The sequence below is a fragment of the Carassius carassius genome, chromosome 36 (genome assembly GCF_963082965.1).
Source record: "Carassius carassius chromosome 36, fCarCar2.1, whole genome shotgun sequence".
NCBI classification, from domain to species: domain Eukaryota; kingdom Metazoa; phylum Chordata; class Actinopteri; order Cypriniformes; family Cyprinidae; genus Carassius; species Carassius carassius.
The window spans coordinates 3,625,802-3,647,020 of NC_081790.1; the positions used below are offsets into that span (position 1 = coordinate 3,625,802).

Sequence of the window (21,219 nt, forward strand, 5' to 3'; positions counted from 1 at the left end):
TGTTGTTCAAATTCACAGTTTTCTGTTAAACTCATTCTATTCTATTCTGTTCTATTCTATTTTGTTCTGTTCTATTCATTTTCTTAAATTTTGTTGTTTACATTTGTTCTATTGTGTTTGTTCTGTTTGTTCAAATGCACTCTTTTCTGTTGAACTAATCCTATTTTCTTGTGTTCTGTTCTATTCTTTGTAATGTTTATATTTGTTATATTGTTTTCTGTAGTTTGTATTGAATTCTATTCTATTGTTGAAATTAAATATATCATGTTAAACCCATTCTGTTCTGTTCTGTCCTGTTCTTTATAATGTTAAAAATATATATATATTGTACTGTTGGTAGATTTGTTCTATTGTGTTTTGTTGTTCAAATTTATTATATTCTGTTAAACTCATTCTGTTCTATTCTATTCTACTGTATTCTATACTAATGTTCAATATTTTTCTACTCTGTTTTTTTGTTTATTAAATTTGTACTATTATGTTCTGTTGTTCATATTATTTTGTTAAACCTATTCTGTTTAGTTTTGTTCTGTTCTATTCTATTTTCTAATGTTTAAATTTGTTCTATTTAGTTCTTTTTGAATTTCTGTTATGTTTAGTTCAACGCATTGTATTCTATTCTATTCTAATGTTAAATTTTGTTCTGTTGTTCACATTTGTTCTCTCGTATTCCGTTGTTCAAATTAACATCCGATAAATTCATTTTATTCTTTTCTATTCTATTTTATCAGGACAGGTACATACTAGAAATGGCAAATGTCAAAAATGCAACTTCTATCAAATGTCCCAAGAAATCCTGTCAAATGATGTGGATGCTCACATGATAAAATATGATTTATATAATACATAGATACTGTAAACATCATTCGTACATTTGTACATAAAATTTATACTCACATTCATCTCAAATGAAACCAATGTGCCGAATGTGTGTATTTACTGTGACTCCCCTCCGCTCTCTGGGAGGGTCCTGTAGATAAACAGGATGCTGATTGGCCACACTAACGAGGGTCTGCGAGCCGGTTGGTTCCTGGACAGCGTTCAGATCTGGGTGCCAGTGCACGGGGTGCAGTACATGTTCCCCAGTCACCGCTGGCTCTGTAAGGACGAGGCTGATGGGAAGGTGGAGGTGGAAATCTATCCAAGTGAGACGCTGGAGATAGAGAAATGTATGTGTTTCACAATTACTTCATGTTGAAATCCAGCTACTGTGAACTAAAAATGATCAGTCATTGTTTTTCTTCTCGACAGTGATCAATTATGAAGTTACTGTGGTGACGGGAGACGTGTGGGCCGGAGGAACGAATGCGAACGTCTTCCTGCAGATTTACGGTGAGGAGGGAAAAACCGAACTAATACAGCTGAAGAGCCGATCCAACAACTTTGAGAGAGGAACCACTGAGATCTTTAGGGTGAGTTAATGGAGTTGTATATGAAAAACCTACTCCATATTTTAAAAGCTGTGACGATTCTGGAATCCGGTTGTTTGTTTCTGAAGAGATGCATTTTCATTGGCTGATTTAAGATCGAGGGCCTAGATGTGGGACGGGTCTATAAGATCCGAATCGGCCATGACGGCTCAGGAATAGGAGCTGGATGGTTCCTGGAGAAAGTGGACATTAAACGGCTGGTCATGGCGATGGTGAAACCAGAGAAGAAAGAGGAGGACAAGAAAGACAAAAAGAAGAAAAAGAAGAAAAAGGTTTGACCGTTTGGTTTTTTCTTGATTTAAACTTTAATTTAGAATTGATGTACTCTAAGCCAGCAGCTAAATGTTAGGGTTAGGGTAAGGGTTTGGTTATAGACCAAATTGAACATTTTCAGAATGAGCAATTGAAAAACTAATATTGATTGACTACTATTTAAATATTTATTTTTTTACACCCATCTAATCATCTCTAGGAGGAAGAAGAAGAATCGCCAGGTGAACTGAAGGAGGTTGTTCGAACTTTCAGCTTCCCATGTGGCCGATGGCTCGCTCGTGATGAAGAGGATGGAGAGATACTCGTGGAGCTGCGTGCTGAAGATTACGAAGATCTGGAGGGTATAGAACCAGATTCAATCCTTCACAACCAAAAAGTATATATAAAAACCAATGAATTTTAAATAAATACTTTTTTAGGAAATTGAATCATTTATTTAAAATGTACAAAGTAATAAATTTACATTTTATTTTATTTTTTTCTAATTAATTTATATATATATTTATTTATTTCTAAAATATTTTTTTAAAGACATGTATTAATAAATATGTACTGATAAAAAGTTATATGTATATGAAAAATTATGTGTATGTTGTAAATTAATATTTGTAATATAATTAATACATTTATTCATTTTAAATAAATTCATTAATTAATTTGTTTATACATTTTTATAAATACATTTTTAAATGTTTTAATTAATTTGAAATACTACACTTGGGGTATATTTTTAGCAATAGCCAAAAAAACATTGTATGGTTCAAAATTATCGATTTTTCTTTTATGCCAAAAATCATTAGGATATTAAGTAAAGATCATGTTCCATGAAGATATTAAATTTCCTACCGTAAATATATCAAAACTAAATTTTTGATCAGTAATATGCATCACTAAGAATGAATTTGGACAACTTTATAAAGGCAATTTTCTCAGTATTTCGATTTTTTGCACCCTCAGATTCCAGATTTTCTCTCAGCCAATTATTGTCCTATCCTAACCATACATCAGTGAAAAGCTTGTTTATTCAGCTTTCAGATGATGTATGTTGAAAAATTGACCCTTATGACTGGTTTTGTGTTCCATGGTCACAATTGTGCATGTGCTCATTTGCTTTAAAATAAATGTGATAATGAATGAAAATAAATTGTTTGCTATTTTGTTATCTAATACAATGAGATTCAGACATTGCAAGTGTCTCTGAAGTGTAAAAAAAAACCCTTCTATCACGGTAGCAATGTACAACCTGATACGTTCAACAGAAGTGAATTTTGAGAAGACATGTGTGTTTTCTTGTATTTTAGAGAATTCATACGAGGTTCGCGTGTTCACTGGAGATATGCTGGGGGCCGGAACTGATGCGAGTGTTTTCATCAACATCTACGGAGAAATGGGCGACACGGGCGAGAGAAAACTACGCAAGTCAAACCACCTTAACAAGTTTGAGCGCGGACAGGTGAGTGGAACATAACACTCACACATTCACACTGTATAGAGAATGTACCTGACTGCGGATCACTTTCAGGAGGATGTGTTCACGATCACTGGGATGGATCTGGGGTCCTTGAAGAAACTGAGGATACGTCATGACAACAAGCAGGCGAATGCTGCCTGGTATCTGGACCGCGTCGAGATCTTTGATGCGAAAGATGAAACCATGTGAGTGTCATTTGTTTCCCTTAACAATTCTCTGGAGAAGTAAAAATAGATGCAAATGCGTGAAATGTTGATTTACAGTAAGAGTTGAGAGCCATACAATTAATTTGGTTTGCCGTTTAGATCTTTAATAATGGGAATGCTAGATCTCTGACTTTTGATTGCAGAAATTGCTTAAACATTAATTTTAAATAAATAAATTTTAAGGAAATAAATAATTTATTTACAATGCATAAATTAATGAATACATTGAAATTTATTACATTTTTTTTTTTTTTTTTTACAAATATCTAGCAAATCTAAGAATAATTTCAGACATTTTTTGAGATGGTCAAGAGAAGATGTAAGGTTACTGAGCTGTTATTTTAGTATTATTAATGTACTATTACATATACTATAATGTATATATTATAGTTTTTTACATTTATTTTGAATTAGTTTTTTTTATTATTATTTTATATATACTTAATATTTTTAGATTTTCATTTTTATTTTATTTTCATTTTAATAATTTATTTTATTAGTCCCCCTCCCCCCAAATATCACTATATGTTAGATTTTAGTTTAGAATGTTTCAATTATTTTTATATTTCAAACTTAAACTAAATGAAAATGAGAAATGTTGCCCTTGCTGAAATATATATATATATATATATATATATATATATATATATATATATATATATATATATATATATATATATATATATATATATATATTCTTTTTATTTTATTACAGTTAGTATTTATTCTATTTCAAATATTGAAAATAAATTTAGTTTCAGTTTCTAGTTCCGCAGTTGAAAAATGTGATGCTTAAGTCTCAACTTGCCCAATTTAATCAAATCACTGTCTATAGAGAAGCAACTGACATATTAAAGTGATTTCTCTTTTCTATGGACTCTGTTGACTGTATTTGTGGGTATTGTTCAGGTATTTTTTCCCCTGTCAGCGATGGTTGGCGGTGGATGAAGATGACGGGCAGCTGGGCCGTGAATTAGTGCCTGTAGATGAGGCTTTCATGAGAAGAGATGAAGACGAAGAAGAGGAGTCATCACCTGCTCAACTCGGACTAGAGCAAAAAGGTTTTAAATGTGACCGTGATCTGCTTTAACCTAATGGCATTTTCTCATTGCATTGATATTACATTGATTATGTCTGTGTGTAGCCATGTCAACCACGTTCACAATGAGAGTAAAAACAGGGGAGAAGAAGAACGCCGGGACAGATGCAAACGTTTATGCTATTCTTTACGGAACCAAAGATGACACTGGTAACTGTGACAAGAATTCAGACTGTACTGTTCATACTATTCGCCCAGCTGCTTCTGAAAAGTGTGTTTGTGTGTGTCAGGTATCATTAATCTAAAGTCGTCTAAGAACCATAGGAACAAGTATGAGTTGGGACTGATTGACGAGTTCACCATAGAGGCAGTGGACATCGGAAAACTCAAGAGAATCCGTATCGGACACGACAACGCAGGTACACACATTCACATCAGAGATCGCTCCATAATGTTTCAAATCTTTATTCAAATATGTTGAAACTGCGTTCAGTTGAGGACTAGTTGAGTTCAAATCTCTGCATTGATGATTGACGTGTGTGTGTGTGCTCGTCTGTGTGTTTACACTGTAACGAATCGCTGTTCTTTTTACAGCAAAAAACAAAAGTAATGTACATCCATTCCTATTAATGATACTGTGTTGTTATTTACAGATAGCATAAAGACGTGTTATAAACCGTATTTGTACTCTAAAACATAATCGTAATGATGTTTCTGCTCCTACTTATTTTTGGTTATTTTAAAAACATTTAAATATAAACTAAAAATCATCTGTTATGCATAAAAAAACTCTATTGTTCATTTGTGGTTGGTTAAAAACGAAAATGATGCATTAAATTGATCAAAAGTGACAGAAAAGACATTTATAATGTTGCAAAAGATGTCTATTTCAAATAAATGCAATAAAAAAAAAAAAAAAAGAAACATAAAAAAAATCCTAAAAATACATATTAGAATGATTTCTGAAGGATCATGTTACTCTGAAGACTGGAGTAATGATTGTGAGAATAAATGACATTTTACAGTATTTTAAACATGGAAAACATTGATTTTAAATTATAATGATATTTCCCTATATTAATGTTTTTACTGTATTTTTGACCAGTTTCTGATAAATGCAGTCTTTGATGACTTCTCTCAAAAACATGACAAAAAAAGTTCACTTTCATTGTAAGACATGTTCTACGTACAAAACATAAAAGTTGTTTAAATTTTAAATTTAAGCGATGTGCATGCATACCGAAAATGAAGGTTTATTAATATCCATATGAATCTGTGTCTGTATCTTTGTCATTTATGCCTTTATGTCTTTTTTTGTATTAAATTGTCACTTAATTTGTGATCATTTAATTTCACTGGCTTTCTGAATCCAGCATTGGTGTAAATCCTACAGACAATTACTTACAGTGTACATGTGTGTATGTGGATGTTGCACGTGTCTCTGTGTGTGTGTGTATGTGTGTGTTTGTCCTGTTTTTTCAGGTATTTCTCCAGGCTGGTTTCTGGACTGGGTAGAGATAGATGCTCCTTCTCTGGGTCAGCTGCTGCGCTTTCCATGTGGCTGCTGGCTGGATAAAGGAAAAGACGATGGTGCCATTGTCAGAGACCTGTACCCTAATGAACTGCAGACAGTACTATACACACCCTGTATGATACAGGTTTATGTAGCTAATTATAATGATTACAGACTACTACTAAACCTTATTTACTTCATGTGTCATAATAAATACAGACAGATGAAAATGTGTGCCATAACACTCATAGACAGACCAACACAGGCTGTTTCTTCTTTTGTGTTGCAGTTGTTCCCTATGAGCTCAAAATCTTCACCAGTGATATATTTGCTGCGGGAACGGATGCAGACGTCGTCATCATTCTGTACGGGCAGAACGGAGTGAGTACGTCTCAGAAGTCTCTCTGCGTCAATAAGAGAGAGAGGAGGATGTACTTTGAACGAGGGGCGGAGGACATGTTCATTGTAGAGGTAAAATGTGCTGCGCAACATAAAGATAAAACTAGGGTTGAAAAATTATGCTATTTGTTCTGCTTTATGTGCTGAGTTTTGCCAGTGAAGTTTTGTTGCTGGACCATCAACAGGCTAGTAAAACTGGCATAAACCAGCCGGAGTTATTTTATCACTGAGAAACCTACTGAAATTTGGAATCAGATTCTGCTTTCACTTTAGGTTTAGTTCAAGTTGTAGTAATATTGTTGTGTGTTTTTGTCATTGTTAGTAGTAGTAGTAGTAGTACTAGTAATGTTTATATAGTCTTTAGTACTTCAAGTGAAACTAAACTAAAATGAGAAATGTTGCCTTGGTAACTAGTTAAAATAAAGTTTGATTTCATTTAATGTAGGGCTGCACGATTATGACAAAAATGATAACTGTCGATTATTCCCTTGAACTCGTTGTTGTGATTATTAATTACGATTATCACAATTTAAATTTAGTGATGTTTATACCATTGTTTGATGCAACTGCATGCCGTATATTTATATGAAAAATCAAAAAACAAGCTGGAAACACTTTTACTCAAAAACTTTTAGTGCTTTTCTATAGTATTAAGCCTCACATGTCAAATATACATCGGATTGGTTTTTTCTTTAAATTATAAAAAAGTAAAAATATGAATGGTATTATAATGTTATACTAAAACTAAAATTTAAATAATGGGAAAACCCTTAAGATAACGTGTAGAAAGAAAAAAACACATCTTAAGCACATAGAATAACATAAGTGGACTATGAACGATTAATTGCCGCTTTGAATGATTATGTAATTGTGGCTTCTTTAACTGTAATCACGATTAGAAATTTGACTAACTGTGCAGCTCTAATTTAATATTTATTTTATTTCAAGTAACATTTTTTAATGGTTTTAATTTTTTTGTTAAGTAAAATAACCCTAAAACCAACCTGAACTAATAGAATTGAGCATTTCTATTAATAAGTTTAATGCAAGGCACTGACAACAGTGATGTTGATGTTGATTCTGGGCTTCTGCAGTTGGAGGACATTGGCGATATCATTGAGAAAATCCGTATCGGTCACGATAATCGAGGGGTGAATCCTGGCTGGCATTTAGACCGTGTGGAAATTCGCCGACTTCTCCGGAAAGGGAAGGTATTGAGCTTTATCTTATGGTACTTTTCTGTTCCTGTAGCTCAAGTGGTAGAGCATTGTGCTATGGAGCGCAAGGTTGGGGGTTCGATTCTCCGGGAACACATGATAGGTAAAAATTGATAGCCTGAATGCACTGTAAGTCGCTTTCGATTAAAGCGTCTGCAAAATGCATAAATCTAATTTAATTTAATTTACTTTACTGAACTTTATCTCTGTTAGAAAGAGATCAACTGCTTGTGTACAAATCTGCATGCACTGTACAGGTAAACATGACAGACTTCTTGCAATGCAGTTGGGTTTGTATAATTTTTGGAAAACTCTCAAGTTGTCCAGAAATACATAGCCCCTAAAATGTCACTTAAAACAGCAAACTTTGGCTGATCCTTTCACGTGTTGGTCAGACGGCCTTTTCTGCATAAGTGCCCATTTTGGAAAGACTAAGCTACGCTTTGGACTAGATATATTGGTCTTAAAGGGATAGTTCACTCAAAAATTTAAGTTCTGTCATAATCTACTCACCCTCACGTCGTTCCAAACCTGTATGAGTTGCTTTCTTATGTTGAACATAAAATAAGATATTTTAAAGATTGCTGGTAATCAAACAGTTGGTGGTTCCCACTGACTTCCACAGTATTTGTTTTCTGAACTATCCCTTTAATTCTGGCAATGTGAAACTTGGTTGAGTCTAGAATGTTCCCGTCTGGCTGTGGGAAACCTTCTTTTCCTCTCCACTGTCTGTCGTACACCCATTTCATTGACCCACATCTGCTCTCTGTTGCCGTTTGTATAATTAGTTCCAGTGACTAATCTTCTCTGACCTGTCGCTTCACTCCAGTGCTATCTGTGTACAGTAGAGGAGTGAAACACTGCCTCAGCTGTAGCTCCGTCAAGCACATCACACCAGCGTGACACTCAGGTGTCAACATACACGTCCACCGTTTACCAGCAGAAACTACCCTTTTTTTTTAAACAAATTAATACTTTAACTAATTAAGGATGCATTAAATTGATCAATAGTGACAGTAAAGACATTTATAATGGTACAGAAGATTCCTCTTTCAAAAAGATGTTATTTTGAAATTTCAATTCATCAATGAATGTTTTCAGCTTTGCTAATACTAAGAGATATTTATTGAGCAGCAAATCTGCATATTAGAATGATTTCTAAAGGGTCGTGTGTCACTGAAGACTGGAGGAATGATGCTGAAAATATAGCTGCACATCACAGGAATAAATTACATTTTAAAATATATTACAATAAAAAGCAGCTATTTGAAATTTTTATGATATATCTTTGTAGCAAATAGTTATAAACACAAAAATGGTGAGTGTAAGAGACTCTTTCATGTAAATCGTATCGATCTCAAACTTCTGAATGTTATAGTATATTACATACTTTCAGCCTTAACACGGCCCGTGTGACAGATTTTGATATTTGATGGATTATTTAATGAATTGGCTGATTTTTAGATGATTATTTGACTAAATATTAAAACTAGCCTCTGCTACCCCATTTTTCTGCCCAGACTGGTCAGTTTACCACTAAACAGGTAGCCCTGTAGGAAAAAAATGTACTGCAACAATGAATAAATGACACATTTAAAGGGATAGTTCACCCAAAAATTTAAATTCTGTCATTAATTACTCACCCTCATGTCATTCCAAACCTATAAGACCTTCGTTCATCTTCGGATCACAAATTAAGATTTTTCTAATGCATTCCGAGAGCTCTCTGACCCTTCATAGACAGCAAGGGTCCTATCATGATCAAGGTCATGGTTCAATACATTGCATACGTAGTTTACATTGTTTACCCTTTGATCTGAACATAAACACCGCGCACATACAATGTTTACGTATGTGATACTCTCCAAAATGGCGCTATAGGGTGACACGGAGGAGACAAATTGTTGAATAAAGTCGTTATTTTTGTATTCTTTGTGCACAAAAAGTATTCTCATAGCTTCGTAAAATTATGGCTCATCCACTGATGTCACATGGATTATTTTAACGATGTCCTTACTACATTTCTGAGCCTTGATCTTGTAAGGATCCTGGCTGTCTATGAAGAGTCAGAGAGCTCTCGGATTTCATCAGAATATCTTAATTTGTGTTCCGAAGATGAATGAAGAAGGTCTTATGGGTTTGCAAAGACATGAGGGTGAGTATGTTCATTTTTGGGTGAACTATCTCTTTAATCTTTAAATAAACACTTCATGGTATTATTAATCAAATTTCATTTAATAAAGGACTAGTATTCAGCATGCCAAGAGACTCAAAAATGTGTGTTCATGCAGGGATCTGAGACCACAATATTCCCGTGTGAGGGATGGTTGGCTCGTTCGGAGGAGGACGGTGAGACGATTCGAGAGCTGGTGCCGTCTGACATCATCGTAGAGAAACTTTCACGAGACGGGACCCTCAAAGTCATCGAGACAGAGGTGGACGACGCACTGGAGAGTATGTGTGTGGACAGTTTTCCATTTATAAGTACCTAGATGTACTATATTAATGCATTCGACAGACTCCTAGTTTTATGCAAATGACGGCATTCAAATTATAAATTTTTTGATTCATGCATTACCTGGGAATCAAACCCATGACCTTGGTGTTGCAAGTACAATGCAATACTATTTGAGCAATTGCATATTTGTGTGTGTTGCAGTACACACATATACAGTGATGGTGACCACGGGGGATGTGTACGGAGCAGGAACCGATGCCAATGTGTTCATCACTCTTTACGGAGACATGGGCGACACTGGAGAACGCAAACTCAGCAAGTCTGAGAACAGCAACAAGTTTGAGAGAGGATCGGTGTGGCTCACAAATACACGTCTTTATGAGGACATCGTCCTAATGCTTCTTAATTTAAGATTAATTTTAGGTGGAAATTGAACCTATATGAAGATGTTGTGGCAATGTCCTTATAAGGCTTGTCAGGTCTTCAGATATTTTGACACCATTAGAAAGACATCATTTAAAACAGTTTGGGCTCGGTAAGATTTAAGAAAAAAATTATAACAAAGGCTGCATTTATTTGATCAAAAATACAGTAGAAATTATGAGACATTGTTACAATTTAAATGAAGTTTTTTTTATTTTAATATATATGATAATTTTCAGCATCATTACTTTTGATTCATTACTCATTCTAGTGTTGATTTGGTGCTCAACAAACATTTCTTGTTGTGCTAATGCTAATTATAATTTTTTTTGTCACCATAAATGTCTTTACTGATCATAACTTTTAAATGCATCTTCGCGGAATAAAATTTTTACTGACACCAAACATTTCAGTAGTAGTGTAGCTACCTTCTGATTGGATGCTGACAACGACTGCTTCTGATTGGTCAGGTGGACACATTCACCCTTGAGGCCGTGGATCTGGGCCAGGTGTTCAAGATCCGCGTTCGCCATGACAACAGCATGCTGAGTGCTGATTGGTACCTGGAACAGGTGGAAGTGGTGGACCAAGATACGGAGGAAGTGTTTCTGTTTTTGTGTGAGCGATGGCTTTCGAGAAAGAAGGAGGACAGACGGATCGACAGGGTGTTCTATGTTAAGGTCTGCCTGCATGCGTGCAAGTGTGCACCTGTGCATGCATGCGTTAACAATGTTACAGCGTTACAGACTAGTCCTGAGCACATCCAGATGTACATACTGTGTGTGTATATGTGTGTGTTAGGGGTATGAGGGAGAGCGAGAGACTGCCTTCTGTCCAATTAAAAACGTGACAAATCTGGACAGCAACATGAACAAGAAAAACAAGAAACGACATTCAGAAGAAGAAGAAGACGAGGAAGGATCGTGTATGTATAAGCATAAAGAGTCTTGTCTCCACAACATACAGTGGGCTTCAAAGGTCTGAGACCATCAATTGTTCAAGCTTGGATTTTTATATCATTTAATATATTTTCATTAAAAATTAAATGGTACTAACACACAATTTACAATAAGGTAAAAAAAAAATGTCTCGCATCTACTCATCTTTGTGAAAATAGTATCCAATTATTGTTTGTTTTCATGTTAGTTTACAGTGCTTTAAATAATGTTAACAGATACAGCTTTTGATTTAAAAAATTTATTAGTAAATATTTACATTAACTTTAATAAATGCTTAAGGAATAATGTTCATTGTTGGTTTCTGTAATGAGACCTTATTGTAAAGTGTTACCAGTTATATTATCAGTGTTAAAAATTTATGAATTTGAGGTGCAACTTTTTTTTCCGCACAACATTTTTACAAATATAAATATTACTCATTTAAAATATTAACTTATAATATTATTAAAATATATTTTAAATTTAATTTAATTATTTTTTTAAATTTAATTTAATTATTTTTTTAATTTAATTTAATTTAATTTAATTTAATTTAATTTAATTTAATTTAATTTAATTTAATTTAATTTAATTTAATTTAATTTAATTTAAAACACCCACCACATCCTTGCATAGTGAAAGTTTTTTCATGAGTAAACACCACTATTCTCTAGTAGAATTTAATATGAGGAAAAAAATTAAATGGTGTGTGTGTGTGTGTGTGTATAGTGATTCCCTACCACTTCTCGGTGACGACGGGTTGGGATCGGGATGCTGGGACGAGTAGCCGAGTGTATGTCATCATCATAGGAAAGAAGAACGAAAAGACAGATCGCCTCTGGCTCAACTCGGATGGGAAAAACAGATTCCTGCCTGGATCCTTGGATTACTTCACCTGCTATGGAACTGATGTTGGCGACATCAAGAAAGTGGAAGTGAGTGAAAGCACACACACATTTTCAGTAGTTTGTATGTGTAAGCTCAATGTGCAGTAAGTATAGATACTGCAGATGTCAGAATGTCAGTTTGTGTTGTGTGTAGTTGGGTCATGATGGGGCGACTCCAGAGAGCTGCTGGTTAGTGGAGGAGTTGACAGTTGATGTGCCGACTAAAGCAGTGCGCTACGTGTTTCCCTGTAAATGCTGGTTGGCCAAAGACAGAGGAGATGGACTCACTGCCCGTTTCTTTGATGTACAGGATGCAGAACCTGTCAACATCCCACAGAAGGTACACCATTTCCTTTCATTCAGCCTTAAAAATAGAAATAGCTTTATATTATATTTTATTTTATTACAGTATATACTGTACTATTCAAAAGTTAAGGGTTGTATGATTTTATATTTTTTATATATTTTTTTTCTGCTCACCAAGGCTGCATTTATTTGAAAATTACTCCAGTCTTCAGTGTCACATGATCCTACAGAAATCATTCAGATATGCTGAATTGCCTACTGTATACTACAGTAAGTGTACTTCATAAAATATATATTTTTTTAGGTGATCTATGAGGTAACGGTGATAACAGGAGATGTCCAGCACGCAGGTACAGACACACAGATCTACATGACTGTGTTTGGAGTCTACGGCACATCTGAGGAAATGCTGCTGCCAAAGTTAGAGGACAGGTGCATACACACACACACACACACAGAAACACAAGGATAATGTACAGTCAGCTGGTGATTATTGCAAGATAAATGTACTGTAATGTTTTCATGCAGTTTATTTTGCAAAAATATTGATTTCGGTTAAAGGTTAAAAAATATAACAATCTAAGAAAAAAGAATACAATTAGAGTGTAACTAGGTTTACCTGCAGTGTTCTTTTATTGACAATCATATACTACGATAGATTATGTTAATTTTTTGGATTGGGCTTTATTTGTATTTTTTGTTTTCATTAAAATTTTAGTTAGGTTTAGTATTTTTTTTGCTTATTTTTATTCTTTTTTTTTGTACATCTAAACTTACAGTAAATAGCTGTAATAAAATAAGATTTTTTTTGTGTTTAATATGTGTGTAGGTTTGAACGGGGGCAGACGGACACATTTAATCTGGAGATTGAGGATATCGCTCCTTTGAGAAAGATGAGAGTGCGTATAGATGGTTCTGGAAGCAGACCCGACTGGTTCCTGGAAAAGGTTTGTAAGAGAAAGTGACATACATTTACTTTGATTTCGCAAGCCTTTAAAAATATTAATGCGTGTATGTATGTAGATCGAACTGCATAACCTGCAGACGGATGAAGTGGCGTTATTTATGTACGAGGAGTGGCTGTCTCGCTCATACGGGCCCAAGCGGACGCTTCTGTGCGAGATGCCTGCAGTAATAGATGACGAGGAGATGGTGGAGCTCACCACCTACACCGTTTCTGTGAAGACCAGCGATGTAACTGGTGCACACTTCTTTGTAGTGTCTACATCTGCTTAAAAACAATTCTTTGACTGCTTGTGTTTATGGTCACAGATACAGCAGGTTGTAACCTATGATTGGTTGCTTTTTAGCGGCTGGAACCGATGCTAATGTGTGGATGGTTATTTTTGGAGAGAACGGTGACACTGGAACGCTGACTCTGAAAGAAAGCAACAACACCAACAAGTTTGAGCGCAAACAGATGGACACGTTCCGTTTCCCTGACATCCTCAGCTTGGGCGAGCTCTCGAAAGTGCGCATTTGGCACGACAACGCAGGTGAGCCAATCAAAGCTCTCAGAGCAACACTCGTGATGTCATCTGTCATCAAACCTGTGTGTGTGTATATGCTCAAAACAAGTGTGTTTGTGTTGACAGGCCTGGCTGCAGGTTGGCACCTGGAGTATGTAGATGTGCATGATGACATCTTGGGGAAGAAGTTTCGTTTCCAGTGTGACCGCTGGCTCGCCAAGAACGAGGATGATGGACAGATAATGAGAGAGCTGGCGTGTGCCAACAATGATGCAGTGGATTTTGATGAAAAAACCAGTGAGACACACAAGAGTTCACACACACACACACACACACACATACAAATGGAGTGAAGTAAAAACAGAATTCAGTTGGAGTTCATAACTTTCCCATTTGCAACCCATTTTACTTCCATAATGTGACATATTTCCAAGTGAAACAGAATATTGAGTGGGAACTGAAGTGGGAAGTGTCTCTGTATAACAGAGGATTGACAGTATGTCTTTGGAATAACATGCACAGATTAATTATTCGCTAAAATTAACTATTTCACTTTTTTGTTTGATTTTATCTGTAAAAATTTTAAACAGTTTCTTAGTCTTATATTTATATATTTTTATCAATTTGATAATTTATTTATTTGATTATATATATATATATATATAAAATCAATTGATAAAGATATAAATATAAGACTAAGAATCTGTATTCAACTTTGATAATAATAAGAGCCATTATTAATTAGAATTACTACTTAATTATTAATTAATGACACTGGAGTAATGGCTGCTGAAAATTTAGCTTTGCCATCATAGGAATAAATTACATTTTAAAATATATTACAATAGAAAACTGTTATTTTTAATAGTAATGATATTTTACAATATTACTGTTTTTATTGTGTTTTAAACAAATTAAATGCAACCTTGTCGAGCTGGAAAGTCTTGCAAAACAAAACAAAACAAATCTTAATTATTTGCATTTGTAAATTAGATTTGAGATAATATAACAGCATGTGTTTTGCCTCATACAGAATATGAAATCTTGGTCACGACAGCAGATATGGATGATGCTGAAACCAAAGAGAATGCCTGGATCGTTCTAGAAGGGAAGAAAGGACGTTCCAAAGAGTTTGTGATGGAGAACTCGACTAAAAAGAAGCGTTTTTTACGGTAGCTGTACATTTGTTTCTCAGCTGGTGTTCATTTCTAATTGGTGAGCATGTGTTAAACTGCTCCATGTGTGATTTCAGAGGCGCTTCGGACCGCTTTGAGTTCTCCTCCAAGGAACTGGGAGACATCGCTAGCATCTGTCTGGGACACATCCCTAAAGATGGCAAGAAAGTCAAAGTGGAAGCCTCCTGGTTTGTGGAGCAGGTCGTTGTCACCGAGAAGGAGCTGGGCAATAAGTGAGTGATCTTAGACTCTGAAGAGAGACTCTTAGAGACTCTTTTTTTTTCTTCTGCTGAACACAAAATATATTTTTAAGAATGCTGGTAACTACACAGTTACTGGTGTGGTAGCCATTGACTTCCACAATATGAAAAAAAAAAAAATACATTGGAAGTCAATGGCTACCAGCCATTAAATTATGGTTTAAACCTCACGATCTGGGCTTCTGAGGCTAGTATATGCATGCTACGTATTATCCATAATCTGTCCTATTTCATTCAGGTATATCTTCCGTTGTGACGCCGCCATCCCTCTCTCCTCAAAACGGGATGAGTTCCAGACTTTCGAGTGCAGCAAGTTCATCGAGAGCTTTACCAGCAAGGCCCAAAGCCTCGTACCTGTAAAATACGAGCTCATCGTAATCACTGGTGACGAGAAGGGCGCAGGCACCGACGCCAACGTCTTCATCACCATCTTCGGCTCCAATGGCGACTCCGGCCAGAGGCAGCTTACCAAGAAGTTCCAGAACCTGTTTGAGCGCGGCAAGACCAACCGTTTTATTCTGGAACTGCTGGACCTGGGTGATCTGTTCCGCATGCACGTGGAACATGATAACTCCGGACTCAGTCCTGGATGGCTCCTGAGCAGGATCGAGATTACAAACACGGCCAACGCTGTGACCACGATCTTCATTTGTGGGAAATGGCTGGATAAAAACAAAGCGGATGGCAGGATAAAGCGCGTGATCTATCCAAAGTATTGACATTTAATCAACCAGTCAATGGTCCGGTCAGTATTACTAATGAATATTCATTATATGACATGTTCATATCAACGATCTTTTGATTATTTACACACTAATGTTGTACCAAACCTGTTTGACTTTCAAAGATCTCGGTTTGACAATCAATGGGATCCGATGTTGTTTGGTTCCAAACATTGTCTTCTTTTGTGTTCAACAATAGAAAGAAAGCCATACAGGTTTGGTTGTCCATTTTTGGGTGCATTATCCCTTTAGAGATGAGGTAACCTCTTTGATGTTTTCCAGCCACAGCTACAAGTAAACCATCACTAAGCTGATGGTTGAAAGAAACCGTTGAAATGGAAGAGTCCAGTGTTTCTCCATCTTCCAGAGTGCCACCTCACCAGCGTGCCTCTAAAAGAGTTTGTATGATTTGACAGATGTGTGAAAGTTGTTTTATTTGTATTTTTAAACAATATTATTTCGTACATTGTTACCTCTGTGAGGAGTGCATGTGTGTGCAACAAGGTTCGTGGAGTAAAACTCAACTCTAAATCCACTGCTTCACATTTGTCTGTCTTTTAATATATTTAAGTATTTAAGAATAATAGTATTTAAAAACCTTACTGACTCCAAATGTTTGAATGGTAGTGTGTATATATAAAAAACTGTATCAGGAATAAACCACTCAAATGTACTTTTTAATGGCACAAGAAGATACACGCAGAACCAAATTCATTATAGTGCATCGACATCATGGAAGTATAAACATGTGAAGTGTTTATAAGTGCTATAAACTGTCTAAAGAGCTTTTGGTCACATCTGCATTCAACAGAAAAACAAACCTTTGATATTAGGAAAAATAGAACTCTTACTGATGTGTGTGTATAAATGTGTGTGTTAGTCAGCTCCCTCTGTGTTGCATTGATGTAATATGGTCCCTCATTCAGGTAGGTCTTCAGCTTTAAGTAATTGTGTGCTCCAAAGATCTCTTGAGTGCTGGAGGAGCTCAGCAGCGCCCCACCAGCTCAAATTTACAATCGTTGGCTTCTTTTCCCGTCCCCACTGAGTGATCCATCACCCACTCCACGAATCCAGAGGTGTCCATCATCCGCTGCTGAGCCCACGGCTGACAGCCAATGGCCTGGACACGAAACAGCTGAAACACGCATTTAAAGAGATCAACAAACACACACAAAGTATTGTTCGACTTCAGCTGGACTGAACAACTCGAGGGAGGAGCTGAAAATTCTGGAAGCTTATTTACACCATGGAATAAACAAATAAAAAAGTTAATTGTGACTTTTTTTAAAAGTGACTTTTTTTTTTCTTTTTTTTTAAATCTCAATTCTGACTTTTTCCCCCATCGCAGTAAAACAGAAGTGTCAAGTTGGATGATCATTTAATACGTTATGTAGTTTTATTTGGTCACAATATTTGTTGGTGACATTTCAAGACAAAATTTGTAGCCTGTATGAACAGTACTGCATGAAGTCGAACACATCTAAACACACACACACACACACACTCTCACTTAAAGTGAAAATTCGTAGCGCGCTGCAGTGAAGCTCTGGGAAGGGTTGTGGGCTTATGTTTCGGATCATCAGCATGGGCTGAGAGCTCAGACAGTTACACCACGACTCGGTCAACAGTAGCAGGTAATCCGTCTGCTGCTCCACATACACAAACACACACATCTCACAGCAAAACCCATTATCTGCTCACAATTCCTCTGAAAAAACACATCCACACACTCACAGGTAGCGTGAGCAACTGAGCCAGAGCCTCCAAACATCTGCCCCGAAGTTCAGTGGCTCCATCAGCGACTCATTCTCTTCAGCACAGACGTGAACTTCTCTCCTGTAACAGAAGGTGGCTGAGTGAAAAGTAAACTAAAGTAGGGCTAAGTATACTGATTCATTCTGGTTAGATTCAGATTCACAAGCTATTCATTTGATTCAAATCAGATTCTAACATGGTTTGATTAAATTCTGATTCATTTGGAAATATTTTGATTTTAGTGTCCCTTTCGCTTGCATATGAATGAAATTCTCTCTAATTATTATTATTAAAACACTCTCAGCTATTTAAATATAAACAATTTATTATTGAACAATTCCTAAGTTTACTGATTCAATTTTGATTCATTTTGGAATATTTCAGTTTTATTGTCCCTTGTGCTTACATATGAACGGGATTCTCTCTTAGATAATGCTATAAATAATACAGAGAATTAAATTTAGAATTCGTGTTTAGTAATGTCAGAGTTTGCAGTTCAATTGCTATTTTGTTTAACAGATAAATGAATCAACACAACCAAAACAGTTTTGTGGATAGCAACTTGAAATTGCAATTGTGTGTAAATGATATTATAACATTATTCAATTTGATATAACAGTTAAATTCTATAAAAATTATAAAATGGAAAATGTAGTAATAAACACCCGTGAAAGAGTATTGAAGTTTGCGAGTCTTTCAGAATGATTCATAAGAGTCATTTGTATGCGAATCAAACTACACTTGTCGTGCAGTACTGTATATTATTGCATGCCATAACTTCACTGAACTAGCAGGTTTTATTAAAAGCAGATCTGAAACATAAACAGCCCTCATTCTGAATGGTGTATTGTGCAGATGCGTTCAAAAACACAGCTACCGGTTTTCTCCAGAACTTGTTTTCCCTCCACTGTCCTGCCGAGCACCCCGAGACTATCCAGGGCCACAGGAGACAGTGTAGGGTCAAGGTTCAGCACCATGGAAAACACTGGGTACTTCTCACAAACCTGCTGAGGACTGTCCATGATCGCCAGACTGCCAAAGAACTTCCCCGGTCCTGTCAAAATAACAATAATAATAAAAACATTATTAACTGTAACATTATTAACTTTTCCATGGCTGCGTCTGGACCAGAGAATCACACTCATACATTCACCTGGCAGGGAAAGGCTTGAGAAAGGGTCGGATTCTGTGGCGGTGATCATGTTGGAGATTTTATCCATGATGCCTTGCTGCGCCAGATACTGACGGCCATGTTGGTTCTGAGCCAGACTGGTCACCATTTCTATAGCAGTTGCTCTGGGAAGAGAAGAAAATAAGTGCATCTCTGTAGGCATAAAAGTGTTTTATATTGCATTATCATATTATGATTGTGTGTGTGAGATCCTTACCTGACCAACACATCGTCTCCGGTCAGTTCCTCCAGCATCTGCGAGATCAAGCCGCTGTTGGTGCAGTAACCCAGAGACACTGGAGACACTGTGGACACCACCACTATCAACTACACATACACACACACACACACACAGCAGAACAGACACGATAACGCTTTAATCCATCATAAAGATCCCTCCTTCCATCCACAGATGATCACAAACCTCATAAACTCTGTATCTGTTGATGTCATTGGTGAGCATCACATCCTTCAGCTTGTTTAGCAAATCAGAGCGGAACAGAGCATCAAGCCCCGCCTTCGTGTTGCTGAGTTTACTGAGGGCTGCTATCGCCTGACCAGAAACACAACAAAGCTCAATCTTTAATGCATTTCATGCAAAAAAAAAAAAACAGCTGTGTTGCAGTGCAAGGTAGGTCTCAGAACCTCTTTGGCCACAGCAATACACTCGAAGCTGATGCATTGAATCACATCACGCAGGATCTCTGCACTGTTCAGCATCTGGGTCACTACATCAGCGTGACCAGCCACACGGCCCATCTGAAACAAAAAAACTCTTGTGAATCCAAAGCATGCTGAAGATGTGGAAGAGAGACTGCTGCGCTCTATAGTAGTACACCTGACCTGTGTGAGCGTGAGCACTTTGACCGTGTCGTTCAGAGGATTCAGTCCGCTCTGGAGTGCCGTCTTGTAGTTCTGAGCCAGCTGGATGGGTTCTAAAGCCTGCAGGACACGACTCAGGACTTCCACACACACCTCGATCTGCTCTCTACACCAAAACACTAGTTACACAACCATTTAGTTTTGCATGACATGTTTCACCCTTTCTCTGTTCTCAGCTTAATTTTTTTAATCATATTCCTGAACCTAATTAATGCACACACACACACACACACACACACACACACACACACACACACACACACACACACAGAATTAAATCTATGATGCATTTGTACAGCCACAGCCCTATTACTCATCAATATCTTATTTTAAGAAAATTCTGTCATTACAAAAATTATCATCATGACAACAGCCACAATGTTCGCCAAAATACATGGTTATTGTTAATACTGTTAAACTGTATTAACTTGTATTTTGCTATCATCGTCATCAAAAAATAAATTAAAACACAAATGTTATCAATTTATATAATAATAATTAGGCCATTATTATTATTACTATTATTTTTCAGTGTAAATTCTTAATTGAATGACCACTGAAATATATTTATTTATTTCACATTTTATAGTAGGCCTGCCCTAGATGGAGCCAGAAATGGAGGAGTGACGACATGTAAACACGAAATTTGACGTGTAACTCGACGCCATGTATAAATATTGATAAACACGTCTTTGGTATGTAATAAAAATAAAAAAAACACTCGACGCCATGTAAATCACCCTGGACCTAATTTTATCAAAATACATCTTTCGTGTTATTAATGACTGAATTATTAAGTTTTGACAAGTATTTGAGGAGTCAAGCGCCATTTTGCTGCAGGTGAGCGTTCAGGTAACGCTCGTTATTTTATTATTGTACAGTTGTTTTCGTACATCAACCAAATTTTAATTAGATAAAATTAAGATAAACACCGATATCTCCAGCACTTATTAGGGATTTGATTGTGAGGAGAGAGTATGTACTTCCATCAACCGTCCACTAGATGACGCCATTGGGGCTTGTTGTCTCTCCTTTATTTTCATTAATTAATCATTATTTGCCACTGTTAATTAGCATTTGTGTAAAGGAAGTTTCCCTTACTGTGATGGTATCATATCTTCATCTTATGCTACTTTCATATATACCATCGCAATGATTGATTTCCATATTTTTATACCATATCATAGCCAGAAAACCCTGGCATTGCCATAAACCATGTTGAAAA

General features: G+C 36.1%; 2 protein-coding genes and 1 pseudogene across 3 annotated transcripts in view; 2 read left to right on the forward strand and 1 right to left on the reverse strand.

Annotated features, from left to right (window-relative positions):
- Window positions 1-29, forward strand: part of LOC132116534 (lipoxygenase homology domain-containing protein 1-like) — a 4,502-nt gene extending 4,473 nt beyond the window's left edge. Inside the window, exon 9 of the mRNA XM_059525416.1 lies at window positions 19-29. Within this exon, the coding sequence (XP_059381399.1) occupies window positions 19-29 (11 nt within the window). The remainder of the gene's footprint in view (window positions 1-18) is intronic.
- Window positions 30-646: 617 nt separating this feature from the next.
- LOC132116941 (lipoxygenase homology domain-containing protein 1-like) lies at window positions 647-16,711 on the forward strand. Of its 2 annotated transcripts, XM_059525854.1 has the most exons (27): window positions 647-1,169; window positions 1,252-1,412; window positions 1,526-1,702; window positions 1,903-2,044; window positions 3,005-3,156; window positions 3,226-3,359; window positions 4,290-4,441; window positions 4,525-4,629; window positions 4,710-4,838; window positions 5,902-6,066; window positions 6,222-6,403; window positions 7,426-7,542; window positions 9,840-10,002; window positions 10,208-10,359; window positions 10,900-11,109; window positions 11,231-11,354; window positions 12,097-12,302; window positions 12,409-12,594; window positions 12,865-12,992; window positions 13,390-13,507; window positions 13,584-13,761; window positions 13,871-14,056; window positions 14,156-14,326; window positions 15,063-15,201; window positions 15,282-15,437; window positions 15,703-16,209; window positions 16,469-16,711. In XM_059525854.1, exons 1-26 carry the CDS (start codon window positions 986-988, stop codon window positions 16,181-16,183), a joined length of 4,398 nt encoding a protein of 1,465 aa, XP_059381837.1. In that variant the 5' UTR covers window positions 647-985; the 3' UTR covers window positions 16,184-16,209; window positions 16,469-16,711. The 2 variants fall into 2 exon arrangements, with proteins under 2 accessions (XP_059381837.1, XP_059381836.1); XM_059525853.1 differs by having other exon boundaries at window positions 15,703-16,711.
- Window positions 16,712-16,978: 267 nt separating this feature from the next.
- LOC132116535 (26S proteasome non-ATPase regulatory subunit 5-like) lies at window positions 16,979-21,007 on the reverse strand (annotated as a pseudogene).
- Between the last annotated feature and the right edge of the window lie 212 nt (window positions 21,008-21,219).